The following is a 14,745-nucleotide window of genomic DNA, read 5'->3' on the forward strand; positions in this document are numbered from 1 at the left end:
TTTTGTTTTTTTACTTTGTGTCTGCTAAAATGAAATCGATACTTTTTAGTGTAGTCTGTTGACTTTTAATGACTAGGCCTATGGCGTTGATTTCACAGATTATGATTTTTGTGATTGTTTCTTTTTTTTTGTTATATATCCTATATGTGTAGACATTTGTTTCATGTTACTTTCATTTGTTTTTACCGCTTCTTCAGTAAACTGTTCTTCAGTATTACTTTGCACTGATCATTACAGTACCTGTACAGTATTTGGTCTACATAATGGTGATGAACATAGATGCCAGTTACGTTATTGTTTAATTTACGTCGTTGGCTGAGCAATTAAATTCTTCCTTTTTAACCACAACTGGAAACTGATTGTTTGAGGAGAAAATGAAACAACCGGAGAGGGTCAGTTTAGCCACAGAGAGAAAAAAAAAACAGGAAAAAGAAAGGGAGAGGGAGATCGGAAAGGAGAGGAGAGGAGCAGAGAAAGGCAGAGAAAATTTGAGCTGCTAAACACTGATGGACAGTCACTCACACTTTACATACACACATAAACACACACACACACAAACGATCACATGCATACAATTCAGTTTTTTATATTACTTTATTATTACTTTCACTTTAACTTGTGGATCTATGGAATATGGAATCTATCAGAAAAATTTGCCAGTTTCCAAGATTCCCCCTTTTATCACATGCATCAGATAACCATCATCTGTCTTTCATGCAATCATTTCGACTCACAACAACAAAACAATTGTTCTCCCATCAAATTTTACAATGTTTTGTTTTGAGAATCATATTTTCAATGAAATCACCATTTTAATTATGTAATGCACATATCAATAAAATACAGTAATGCAATTACTGCCATGGTCCATATACTCATGCCACTTCTAGTATGTACCAATGAACATGCTTCTGATTCTTGGTCCAATTTCAGTTATATGTATGACAATGTGTACTTGAAATGTTGGTTTTGTTGCAATAACCTAATACAAGGCTGAACATTATCCTTGGTCTAGGGACAACAGTAATACATGAACGGGTCATTGAAAATTTGTGAGCATTTCCATTGTTCTTACATGTCTTCCGTGCCTAGAAAATGGAAGAAGATCTCACGGCTCACTGATTGCATGTATTTGAGCTATCGTCAAGTGTTGGCAGATCACCATTACTCTTCACAGTTATTGAAAGTTATTTCTAAATTGCTTTGTTACAGTCATTGTGTGCATATTGCAGTCTGTAAACAGTGAAGGATAAACATGTCACTCAAGGAACCTGGCATACCATTGCATTGTTCCCCAAAATCATCAAATTGGAAACAATGAAAACAAACAGATTTTGAGAATGAAAGTATTTATTAGCACCACCAAACAAAATCTGGTGAAATTTTGTCACAGCTCTTAACCTTGCGACAAAATTTAATGTCCATATCTGCGACAACTTTTACTCATTAATCAAACTGCTATACTTCTGCATTGAAAATCTTTTTACTAGTATTTTTGCAGTGGTTGCTTACTTTTCTTTTAAAGTTTGAATGTATCCGACATAAGCTATCTATACACACACACACACACACACACACACACACACACACATATATATATATATATATATATATATATACATGTATGTATAATACATGTATACACAAAATATAGATACATGTATATGCAGTGGCGGATCCAGGGGGCGCAACTGGCCTACACCACCCCCTTTTAATTTTCGTTAAAAACAAAAGATATAAAAAGAAAAAAATTAAATGAAACCTGGAATTGGCATCAGGAATATTAGTTGTGCCCCCCCCCCTTTTACAGAATTCCTGAATCCACCCCTGATATGTATATTGACACATACATACATGCACATATAAACATTCTTATTCACATATGTCATTTGTTATCTGTGGCTTTCACCATGTAAAAAGCACATTCACAGTCTGCGTATTCGATGCAGTCACACCATTAGTCATAAATGCACATGATTTAATTATACTACTAGTATATGAGAAATGCATTATGCCCCACTAAAATCTACTTGTTGCCAAACAATCATCTTGTCCTTTTCATACTGAATGCTTGTATACATTTTACACTGTAGACCAAGAACAAAGCTGCGTGCACAATCACCATTTTATACACCGTCCCTTTAGTTAATGCTCTCAAAGTGAAAGAAATTGTCAGTTTTGAGTTATATTAAAGAGTAAATTCCAGAATGAAAGCACATCGTAAATTTGAAAAGGCAGATAATGAAATTGCATGCCTTGCTGAGTTTTGAAGAGACAGTCATCTTATGTTACTCCTCAGAGATAACATGAAAGAGTTGTTTAATGTAAAATAGCAGAGCATGTGAATAAGTGCTAAAAATGAAATTATTTGCAATACCTATAGGACAGTTGGAGTTTCAGAACTGCAGTATACGATTTCAGTTGCAGAGTTGTCTCTGCAACAACAACAACAAAAATCGATATTGAACTGCTATTGTGATGAGTTGCATGGTCAGATTATTCAATATAAGGAGCCATTACTGTCACTAAACTCTCAAGAAATGTTGAAACTAAGGCTCCCATTTCTGTGCATCAACATACCCTGGACATAGGGCACAGTTCAGTGATGAGATCATTTCTTGCCACAGAAATGAACAAAGCATGGCGCTGTAACATATGTTCTATGTGGATGCTCCACACCAGTCCTTGACTACTGGCTTAACCACACAAAGAATGACATTGTGCCTCATCATCTGTGTACTATACAAAGAATGAGCTCTTCCAGAAGGGAAATATCCACAAGATTCTTTGAAATCATAGTCAACCAAGACTTCGATGAGTTGTGATGAATTTGTGAGTGTTGCAGCCTCTGACCACCGTCTGCTCATGACTTTCTTCCCTTGCTTACAGGGAATGATGACCCCAGCCTGATGAAATGTGTTCAGAAAGATTACTGCCTTCTTTTTATCTCCACTGACTGTCGACAGCCAGCTACTCATTCTTTGCGTACTTAAAAAGTACCACCTTCCAAGTTCAAGCTTGCCGAGTATGATGATTGAGTCAACTGAGTTATACCTTCAAAAGAGACAAGAAATTTCAGAAAAAGAAAGTGGAAAAAGAGAATGAGATTATACTTCACACATAAAACATCTCCCAAGTAATATTATGTCTTGTGTTAAGATATAGGCACTGAGATGTTAACCTCCCCATATTAAAGAAAACAAACAAACAAATAAACAGGAAGATTTGACATAGCAAATATGAAGACTCTTGTGAAGGCCTATTTCATGCATTACAATAGGCCAAAAGACATCTGAATTATGTAGACTGCTGTAGTTGATCATTATCAGAAAATGAAGAACATTTTCATCTTTTAAGCAAAGTGTGACTTAATATGAGATGATGTCTCACCTCTTTATACACAGAATATGCAATAAATTAAAAAAAATGTTCTTTCAATGGAGTAAATTATTATTTATAGTCAAACTGCATTGCAAAATTCCTGCATATGAACTGCCATGAAGTTTTATTTTCTCGTCATTATGTTTTGCATTATTATTCTTATGTATTGTAAATATGTCTGTGCAGCTCTGCATTCATTTGTAGACACGTGTGCTTTTCTGCCACCATATATCTGAAATTAAAATTTGCTTACCGGTAATTTATACCTATTGTGAGAATACCAATTGGGAAGTAAAAATCGGTATACACATGTTCTTGTGAGTTGGTTTGTGTGTGAATTCATTAAAATTGTGTGATACGTTTCCATTAAGCGTTGTACAATCATTCAATCATATTTCAACAGTTTAATGTATATGGCTTTCTCAATATCTTTAGATCAATAATAAATAATTACCAAGTGGCTAAATTCTTGTACGCAAGACAAATCCAATGCTCCAATAACATAATGTTGATATCAGTGCAAGTTCTTTTTTCTTACTTAATTGGTTAAGACACCAATAGCTGCTTTCAAAAAAAAATAACTTCAAATGCCAAACTGACACTAGCTGGTGTTCTTGCATGACATACGCAAGAACCCAGAATATGATATAAAGCATTGCTTTTAACCATCACTATAAACTGTCGAGGAGGGGGCTAGAAGGTCCCCCTCGGCATTCCTAGCAATGTCGTCTGCGCAGAAAACTATGGCTGTGATGTTTCACAACTTCTTCATTTCAAGTGTCTGCCGCATTTTCCCTTTAGAGACCAAATTTTAGATACCCAGGAGGAAATTGCATATGAAATATGTACATGCATGTCAGACCAAGATATGCTCAAAAACGTGGTACAGTTGGAAAGAAATTTGTGCTTTCAGTCAAATTTAATAACAGCATGATTATTTTTGCTTTTCTTGATTAAAATCAACGAATAACGTCTTTTCATGCTCTGAATACTGTCAACTACAAATTGCAATCACACTGTTGAGATCTGGAAGGGGGAGGGGGCCTGTGAGGAGCCTAACTAAGATTACCCCCATCCCTCCCTTCCCCCTCTTTTATCTTCCTAAACAGTTGAGGTTAACACAATGATAGTAGTTTGGATGAGTTCACGTATACTCAATGAAACACTCACCACATAACTCCTTGTTTTTCCAGCTACAGAAGAGCAAATGCACGTCAAGGAGATTGGCACTGTCTTGTTGAAGCATGGCTTGGCAATGGGTGGACTGATAGTCTCCCTCTTAATGTCGATCAATTCCCCAGCTGATGCATTTCTTGAGCTAATAACAAGTAATAAACACAAGAGTCAACCTTTCATAACTTGATTACACTCAACATCAACACAGTGGCAGGTGACAGATCACACCCCCCCCCACAACAACAACAAATAAAATACCAAACCCAGGACAATGATATTCCCTGAAAGTATGAAATAGTCAACATCCCCAAGCATCTATGACTTGAAAGCCTGAAATTCATCAAACAAATCATATTTGTAGGGGTTTTAGTGCCCTCAAGCACTCAATAAAGGAGCCTGAAGATAGAGACTCAGTAATGTCTCAACCTCATTCACGCACTTTGAGTCATTACTGTCAAGAATATTATTTTCAATGAGGTAATATTCAGTAAACATCACATCACAAAATGTCTGCATATGAAATTTCATAGAGTTCATATGCTGATTCATTAAACACTATACATGTGCATGAGTACATGAGAATGTAATGTGCATTACATTCTCATGTACTGCAACTATGCCTTAAACCCATAAACTGCACACATGAAATTTGTAAACATGTGTGCATTTCTGTCACAAGATTTGGAAATTGATATTTGCTTCATTCATGTCTACTGAGAGATTACCAACTGGAAAGTGAAAACTTAATGTAAGCATGTACTTGTGTGTTTCTTATTATTTTTTATATTTTAATTTATTATCATTCATACAACATAAAGTTTTGACTGAATCTTAACACAAGTAATAAACAATACTGAGTGGCTAACTCTCCCACACAAGACAAATTTCAAGTTGTAACAACCTACAGTTGATATTTCCAGGGAGGTGGGACTCAGTATTGCAGGCTTGACTTTTGACCTATTTCTTTGGTAAAGGCGCCAAGGTGGTAAAAACAAAAGATGAAAAAAATGTTATCTCAAATGTTAAACTGTTTCTTACACTGTAGCTGTTTGCTCTGAACATGGGCGTAAATCCCGGGGGGGGGGGGGGAGATGGGGGGGGGGATATATAACCCCTGAAATGGAGGAGGGGGGATGGCCTGTACAATCATCCCCCCCCCCCTGAAATTTGAGGGGAAAAAATGGAGGAAGCAGAAATGTGCTTTTATCAATTTTAATATATTTTTATTGCACGTCGTTCGTATGCCCGCCTTCAGAGAGGTAACCGATCTGAACAGTATTCCATCTTGTAGGATAATGTATACATAATTTTCTCAAGCGCTCGCTCGCTTCGCTCGCTCGCGAAGAAAGTAATATCGACATAAGTGTAAGGTATGGTCCAGACGTTGACAACGTCAAATAGCATAGGCTTACATGTAAACATGCTATGACGAGAGCAACTCGGGGCCATCTGCAAATTATGTACGAAAACAAACAATAACAAAAAACCATACCGCCATTGAACCCCCCTCCATTTTCCTGAATCATTCCTGAAACGATGATGACTCTGATACATCTATGGGCATACCCAGGGATGATCAGGGGCGTCGAATCTATCTCGGGGGAGGGGGGGGGGGGGAGGGAAGAGGAATTTGCCCCACCCCTGCGGAAGTGTTGGGGCAGACAAATCATTTGTCCCCCAAGCAATTCCCGAGATGAGGACAAAAAAAAAAATAATCTTGAATTTTCTTTGTGGAAAATTGTCCAAATACCGCCAGAACTATGCACAAGATTGTTTAATTGCAATTATAAGCATGCAAAAGCTCCGCTACTGGATCCCTTTCGATAGACTTTGAACACTTTTGAGATTAACGTATTTCCTAGTATTTTATCAAAGAGCGTGCAGCAGATCTTTCACGTACAAAAGCTCCCTCATAATGCAGAGGCGTCGATGGGGGGGGGGGGGATGGTACCCCATAAAATTATTGGGGACAAACATATCATTTTGCTCCTCGTAACTCCCGAGATGTGGAAATTTTCTTACTTTTTTGATAGAAAACTGTCTAAATATTTCATCCAAAGATGGCTGAATTTCAATTCTGCAAAATGATACAAATCTCCCTCGTGTAAGAGGGAGTTAGGCCTACCCATTGCCTCCTATACCCTCCCCGTTCAGTCCTTATAATTTCTACTAAATACACTTTAGATTAACATATTTTAAAATGTTTCATCTAAAGTGTGCACCAGGTCTGTTACTTCAGTTTCAAAAAAATGCAAAAGTTCCGTGGGTGGAGATATCTAGATACCTTCAATTAACGGAGGGTCCCCCCCCCAAAAAAAAAAAAAAATCCAGATGTTGCTGCCAGTAAATGCCAGCAGTTGCGCCCGTTGTGCCCCCTCCCCCATAATTTCCAAAGCGAAAAAAATAGCTACAAACGGCAGTTTTTGGACTGTAAAATGTCAATATTTCCAAGCTCCCTCGCTGCGCTCGCTCGCATTTAATCGTTAAGCCATTCTCCTGATGTTGCTGCCAGTAACTGACAGCAGTTGCGCCCGTTGCGACCCCCTTAATTTCAAAGGCGAAAAAATATAGCTACAAACGGCAGTTTTTGTACTGTAAAATGTCAAAATTTGTAAGCTCGCTCGCTCGCATTTAATCGCAATGCTATTCTCCCGATGTTGCTGCCAGTAATTGCCCACAGTTGCACCCGGTGCGCCCCCTTAATTTCCAAAGCAAAAATGTATAGCTACAAACGGTAGTTTTTGGACTTTAAAATGTCAAGATTTTCGAGCTCCCTCGCTTTGCTCGCTCGCATTTAATCGTTATGCCATTCTCCTGATGTTGCTGCCAGTAACTGCCAGTAGTTATAGTAGTCTGTATAGACAGGGAGAATTAATTAATACCTACTAATTGGCGTTAATTGGGAGTTCCGGTGATGAGTGAAAGTGACTTCCGTTTGTAATTAGTCACTTTCCTGTTTATGACGATATGGCTCAAACTCGTTTCCGGAGGGGGAAGCGTGTTGTTTACGAAATGAAATCATGAATATGCATCGGCATACTTTGTTGGTGATATATTGCTGCACTAATATTGTGTACTGCAGTTTTGCTTTCAAGATGAAGAATGCTGTATAATGGTCAATGTTAACTTACACGATGTGTCCAGCCGCGATGAATGGTAATGCACAGCGATCAAAAGTGTATCCAGGCACAAGCTTGCAGTTCCAATGCATATTCCACACATGAGCAGAATTAAAGTGTACATCATACAGGGTAGTATAAACACACATGAGCAGAATTGAGGTGTACATCATTCAGGGTGGTATAAACACACATGAGCAGAATGGAAGTGTACATCACTCAGAGGCTACGTAAGGAATGAGGTGTGCACACGATGAAGATATCAACAGCGAGTGACTACCCCTCTATAGTGTAAGACTGCGAAATACATGTTCTATAGCAGTATATACAACCTATGTCTTGGGATGATGAAGCACAATGATGATGTAGAGGGAAACAGTTGTTATCCAGGTATTTCCTGTTTGATCAAAATGGTGGACTCTGAAAATTCAAGACAGGATGGTGTGGCCTGACACAAACAACAGGGTATGGCTCAGGAGGAAATTGGTAGACAATGGAAGGGAAGGGACATGGTCAAGTCCATTCATACGGTAAAGGTACGCCTTTTTGTGTGTTGGGGTGAGACACAGGCAGTGAGGAAGCAGGGGGAAATCGGTAGACAATGGAGGGGAAGGGGCATGGTCAAGTCCATTCATAAGGTAAAGGTACGTCTTTTTGTGTGTTGGGGTGAGACACATGCAGTGAGGAAGCAGGGGGAAATTGGTAGACAATGGAAGGGGGTGAGATGCATGTAGTGAGGATGCGAGTGGGTAATTGGACGACAAAAGAGGTAGAGGACACAAAGAGTGTAGTGCACTGGTCAGGTAGGAAAACAAAGAATGACCAGTAATTAGGAGTTCCAGCGATGAGTAAAAGTGACTTCCGTTATTAATTAGTCATTTTCCTCTGTACGAGTTAGAAAGAGGAAGTTTTCCTGAGCGGGGATTGGTTGACTTTTAATCAGCTACCTCGATGATGATTGGTCAGCGAAGAGGTTGCTTGCTGATGATTGGTCGAATAAATAAAGAGCATGAAGGGAATGGTCGAGAGGGTTGGTACATAGGAATGTGTAGTGAAGAGAACGCATATATAGCAGTGTATGATACGAGATACGAACATTGATCCAGAGCTACAAATTCAGATCTTGAGGAGCATCTATAGCATACATCACGTATTACTGCATCATATCGATCATCATGATGGCCACACACTCACCGACGAAGACTTCTGCCACTACGAGCAACTTGAACAGTGTACTGAACACGCCAAAGTTATTGATACCAGAGAACCATGCCCATGAAGTCTTGCGCCCTGCCAATTTTTCACATTCGACAGTGATGGAACAGAAGAAACTCACACCAAAGACTCCCCCTGGAATCCTTGCATTGAGGGTAAGTGTTAATATTCAAGTTGTGATATGATTTAAGTTTGTGTGTATGTATGTGTCCTGTGATTTCAAAACAATAACTATGTATAAGGTAGAGTGACTGCATGAAGAAAATGTGAAAGCATGGGTAAGCAACACTGTTTGAATCGAATGCTTAATTTCTTTTTCCATCGTTATTTATGTTTCTATGTATTAGGCATCTAAGGAGAGAAACGACGAGAATGAGTACAAGGTAGTGGAAGAGGCAGGGTGTCATTACAGTCAGGAGATAGGTGTCAATACATGTGAATTTGAAGCGGGGTCAAAACCATTCCATTTAGGTGGGAAGCGCTTTGCCGTTGTCAAGAAATTCAGAGGAGTCCCATACGTGAATATTCGAGAATATTATAAATTGAAGGGCTCTAATAGGATGCTCCCAGGTCAAAAGGGCATCAATTTAACGGCTGAAAATTGGTGGAAATTGGTCGGTGCAAAATTCGCCATAAGTGATACTGTGAGAGCATTCAGTAATGTAAAGAAATAGATGATTTTTTGTGACATTTGATTTGGACTGGTATTGAATTTTGGAGACCGAAACAAAAACAAAAGCAAAATCATTTTCAAAGAAATTTCATTTTTTTTTTGTAAATTGGCAAATTTCCTGACTGTTCGACACTCTAACCTCTGTCCTTACCCAGACTGCCATCGCTGAGCTGGATCAACAGCTTCAGACAACTTCGCCACAAGTTGTAGCTGGTCAGCCGTCTCCAGCATCATCATCACCGCTAACTCCAGACGTCATACTCATCGAAACGTCTCCCCCGAGAGCTCCAGTAGTCCGCCGCCACAGACTGCGGAGGCAGCATGCTGTCATAGAAGGAGTGACCACACCAAGGCGAGGGTCAAGTCTGTCATCACCAACTCTACGGGAACAACCGGGCCAGATAGAGGCAGAAATCTCCCCCAATGTTCCTCAAGATCTACAGAATCTTCGCAGAAAGCTCACCTACGATGAGGAAGAGGACAACCTGTTATGCGTCGATGTGGGTGTACCAGAGACCGAGGAGGAAAAGATGGAGACCGATGGCAATCATCTTCCAGTGTCGCCCGTCCTCATGGCCGTCAAGTCCATTTCGGGTATAATCAGCGAGCTTGTGCATCAGTCTTGCGTTGGATGCATGGAGGGGTACCCCAGTCAGAAAGACCACGCAGACTGTATGTGGCTTCCATGGGGAGACTTGATCGAGAAATATTTTGATGCAGCCTTGGTCAAGCTCACTGAAGAGCGATTCTTCAGTTTTGTCAATCATGTCTACAATGTGGAGGACATGTTTGACGACGAACAGGACGAATGTGTGCGAGAAGCCACAGAATTTTTCAAAATAGAACTGAAAAAGAAGGACGTTCAGTCTCACATCAAGAGAAAACTCAAGGAACAGTAAGGATGCAATTTCGTTGGTATACGAGTGAACTGAGAAAAAAAAAAAGGACTTTGCGTACACATTTGAAGAACGTTTGTCTTGTATATCATAATATCCTTCTACATTGTGTGTTTACTTCGTCGTTCATCTTTATGGAATAGTTGAATTGAATTTGAATTGAATTGTTATTTATTATTCTTTCTTTTTTTTTGTTTTTTTTGCAAACGTGTTACATTATTCATTTGAAGCTTGTTTAGAGTCATGCTTTAACTATGCGCATAATTCTGTAAGTATTGTGGGGGATGAATTTGTTGATTAAGAATTTGATTTTTTTTTCTGTGTTTACGAATGTTCATCTGGCGGGATTATTCATTTGTACAAAACTTGATAAATTATTCGTTTGAATCTTGTTCGCTTTACTTCTTGAACCGTCCATATAATTTTCAAAGTATTGTGCAACTGAAATTGTAAATGCAATGAAATTCATGTTGACCAAGTTTAACCAAACAAACAAAACTGTTTCAAAGTGATTGAAGTTGTGAAAGAAATAAATTTGCGTATAAGAAATGAAATAATTTGTTACATCGTCAAATGTTGAAGTGAAGTCCATCACTTATATTTTGAATGAAGTGTACGTTGATCGTCATTTGTCATTTGCGCATGGTGACTTGCGAATGTAAATGTGTGAAGACTGAGTGCTGTAGCGAGATGGATGAGTATTTGCGAGAGATATACTTTGATCCGATGCATGAAGCTGGTTTCAGTGGTGCTGAGAAACTTTATCAATTTGTCAAGAATGAAGGACAGTTTGACTTGTCGAGAAAACAGATTAAACAGTGGTTGGAAGGGAATGATACTTATACTCTACATCGCCCAGTGAGGCGAAAATTTGTAAGAAGTAGAGTCATGGCCTATGGAATTGATGATGTATGGCAAATGGATTTGGTGGATTTGACTTCTCTCTCTAGATACAATGCGGGATATAAGTACTTGCTGACGTGCATCGATGTCTTATCAAAATTTGCATGGGTGGTTCCTCTCAAAGATAAAAAGGGGAAAAGTTTGGTTAGTGCACTCAAGAAAATCATCCAAAGATCTAAACGGGAACCATATCATATTCAAACCGATAAAGGGAGCGAATTTACAGACAATTTCAATCATTTCTCAAAGAAAGAGACATTTCATTCTATACTACCCAAAACATGACTAAAGCGTGTATAGTAGAGAGGTTCAATCGCACGCTCAAGGAAAAGATGTACAAGTACTTCACGCATCGCAACACACAAAAATACATACCTGTTTTGAGCAAGTTAGTGCATGCTTACAATAATTCCTATCATCGATCCATTAAGACGAAGCCGACACTGGTTACAAAAGAAAATGAAGGGGACATATGGAAAACGTTGTACAAGTCAAAAACTGAATCATCCAAGTCCAAAACTTTAAAGTATAGTGTGGGGGACAGAGTTCGCATTAGCAAAGCCAAAAAGACATTCGAAAAGGGCTATCTTCCTAATTGGACGGAAGAAGTTTTTAACGTAAAACGAGGTAAGAAACGCGGAGTCCCTGTGTACGATTTGGTTGATGATCACGGAGAAAAACTGGTAGGGACGTTTTACGAGCAAGAGCTGCAGAAAGTTAATAAGAAAAAAGATGATGTTTATCGAGTTGAGAAAATATTAAAAAGACGTAAACGAGGGGGTAAAACGGAATATTTTGTAAAGTTTCTAGGCTATCCGTCATCTTTTAACCAATGGGTAGATAATATTCAAAAATCAAACGTCGTGTCATAACAGATTCATTAAGCATTGTAATCATGGAGAGTGAAGATCAAGTGTACGTAACCCTTCCCAGCAACTCGTCTTTCGATTATTTTCCCCATAATACTCTGACAAGTTTTACAACAAAATTGGCCACACCTCTGAATTTACGAGGAGAATGGGAAGTTGCCTTGGTAGATATCATTTATCCTCACTCTTGGTTAAATGTCAATCACGAGAACAACAGATACGTAATTACCGTGAGAGAACAAATTGTCTCTCCGGGGCGAATACCCGAGGGACAGTACGGCGATGCAGAGAGTATATGCAACGCACTGAACGAATCTTTTCCAGGGAATTTGAAGAATAAAGCGCAATTCAGCATCAACCCAATCACGTTCAAAACTGAAGCTCATATCAACACTGATACGGAAATTAACCTCTGCGAAGGACTGGCACAACTCCTTGGTTTTCCAGAAACAAATCTAAGGGAAAATAAGCGGGCTACATATCTACCCGACATCAACGGAGGACTCTTTGCCATGTACGTGTACACGGATATCATAGAAAATCAACGGGTGGGTGACGTAAGCGCGCCCTTGCTACGGATTGTACCCACTAACCCTAAAAAGGCCGGACAGGTAATTACTCATTCCTACAATAATCCGCATTACCTACCTGTGAAAACAAATTACATCGATACGATAGAGATAAATATAAGGAGCGACTTTGGTGAAAAAGTACCATTTCAAAGTGGAAAAGTAGTGGTGAAACTACATTTTCGATCTACTCGGAAACAAAATTTTTTAATGTAAAGAACTGAATTCATCATGACTCACGAAGTCTTGCATCGAGGAGGATCTCTTCCAGTTTTCCGTGGCACTCGAACGCAGCGTGGGTACGGACTGGGGAGTATGCTTAAGGGCATGCTACGTTCTGCCGTCCCATTTCTAAAGGAAGGTGGGAAAATCCTTGGAAAGAAAGCTTTGCAGACTGGAATGAATGTTGCGCGAGATGTCATGAATGGAGAAAACGTGAAGCGAGCTACATCAGTTAACCTAAAAAGGGTGATGCGAAATCTGCACCCCAATGCACAGAAAAATGGCAATAAAAGGAGACGTCGGAGGAAAAAAGGCAACAGTGTGTCAAAAGCCAAGAGAAGGAAGACTTCGGACATTTTTGATGTTTAATCCGCTTTGCCTCATCAACTCAATATGGAAAAGATTCACAGCCTGTCTTGCGAGTGTTCGAAATCTGAGGTCGATTTATTCACCCTTCCGCCCACACAAACTACGATCGAAAGTGGAAAATGGGTCGAATATTTCCCCCTGACCAACATCGCCGATGCTACTCCCATTCAATTTCACTTACAAGGGTCCACTGACGAGTACACCGACCTATCACAGAGTTTGTTGCATCTACAGGCCAAAGTGGTAAACGGTGATGGTACCCCCTTGGACGAGGATGCTCAAGTGGCCCCAGCGAACCTCCTCATGCACACCCTCTTTAGTGACGTAGACATGATGCTAAATGATAGATTGATCACACCATCGACCAACACGTATCCCTATCGTTCTATGCTGGAAACATTACTGACTTACGGACCGGAGGCGAAAGAATCTCAACTCACATCGGCGTTATTTTATAAGGATACGCCCGGTCACATGGATGACTGTAACCCCTTGGCTGCTGTAAGAGGAAATGATGGAATGAAAAAACGTCATGAATTTGTCAGAAATAGTCGCACGCTCGACATGATCGGTGTTCTCCACCTGGACATGTTTTTTCAAGAACGGCTTTTACTGGGTGGCGTTGATATCAAACTTAAACTGAATCGCAGTAAGAACAGTTTCAGTCTCATGTCAAGCACTGAAAATGCAAACTACAAAGTTGTCATCACAAATGCCTCTCTTCAGGTAAGACGCGTAAAATTGAGCCCTGAAGCAAGCCTTAGCCACGCAAAGCATTTAGAGACACAAACTGCAAAATACCCCATCAGACGAGCAGACGTGAAGACCTTCAGCATTCCTCGAGGAAATTTGTCTTTTACCAGAGAAAGTCTCATTCTGGGCCAGATTCCAAAACGACTAGTCGTCGGATGTGTCAGCAACACAGCTTTCAACGGGGATTATCGGAAGAATCCCTTCAATTTTCATCACTACAATTTGAATTTTCTGGCCTTGTACGCAGACTCCGAACAGGTTCCTTGGAAACCACTACGCCCGAAGTTTTCCGAACAAGACCCGAACTATATCCTGGCATACCAGACTCTATTTTCAGGCGTTAATTCTATGTTTCAGGACAAAGGCAACCAGATTGACAGAACAGATTACGGACAGGGGTATACCCTGTACGCATTTGATTTAACCCCTGACCTGTCATCCGGGGATTGTTTCAATCTTCGAAAGAATGGCAATGTACGTCTAGAGATGCAGTTTGCTGAACCCCTCCCAGAAACCATTAATGTGCTGGTATACGCAGAATACGAAAGCGTCATAGAAATCGATCGCAACCGTAATGTCATCGTTGACTTTGGAGGTTAA

The 14,745-nt window shown here is 39.7% G+C and overlaps 2 protein-coding genes across 2 annotated transcripts; both read left to right on the top strand.

The window, feature by feature from the left end:
• Positions 1–8,851: 8,851 nt before the first annotated feature.
• On the top strand, positions 8,852–9,565 carry LOC139742389 (uncharacterized). Its single transcript, XM_071652964.1, has 2 exons — positions 8,852–9,046; positions 9,239–9,565. The coding sequence occupies exons 1-2, from the start codon at positions 8,852–8,854 to the stop codon at positions 9,563–9,565; spliced, it is 522 nt and encodes a 173-aa protein (XP_071509065.1).
• Positions 9,566–13,416: 3,851 nt separating this feature from the next.
• LOC139742363 (uncharacterized protein F54H12.2-like) lies at positions 13,417–14,745 on the top strand. The gene has a single exon (XM_071652941.1). The coding sequence runs from the start codon at positions 13,417–13,419 to the stop codon at positions 14,743–14,745; it is 1,329 nt and encodes a 442-aa protein (XP_071509042.1).

Source organism: Diadema antillarum, unplaced genomic scaffold (genome assembly GCF_040938485.1).
Source record: "Diadema antillarum isolate AM-2024a unplaced genomic scaffold, OU_Dant_1.0 seq00000998_RagTag, whole genome shotgun sequence".
NCBI lineage: Eukaryota > Metazoa > Echinodermata > Echinoidea > Diadematoida > Diadematidae > Diadema > Diadema antillarum.

Excerpts from the sequence above, each read along its gene's own strand:
- LOC139742389 (XM_071652964.1), top strand. The coding sequence starts at position 8,852 with ATGATGGCCACACACTCACCGACGAAGACTTCTGCCACTACGAGCAAC. Across the intron at positions 9,047-9,238 it reads CTGGAATCCTTGCATTGAGG|GCATCTAAGGAGAGAAACGA; the intron begins GTAAGTGTTAAT and ends TCTATGTATTAG.
- LOC139742363 (XM_071652941.1), top strand. The coding sequence starts at position 13,417 with ATGGAAAAGATTCACAGCCTGTCTTGCGAGTGTTCGAAATCTGAGGTC.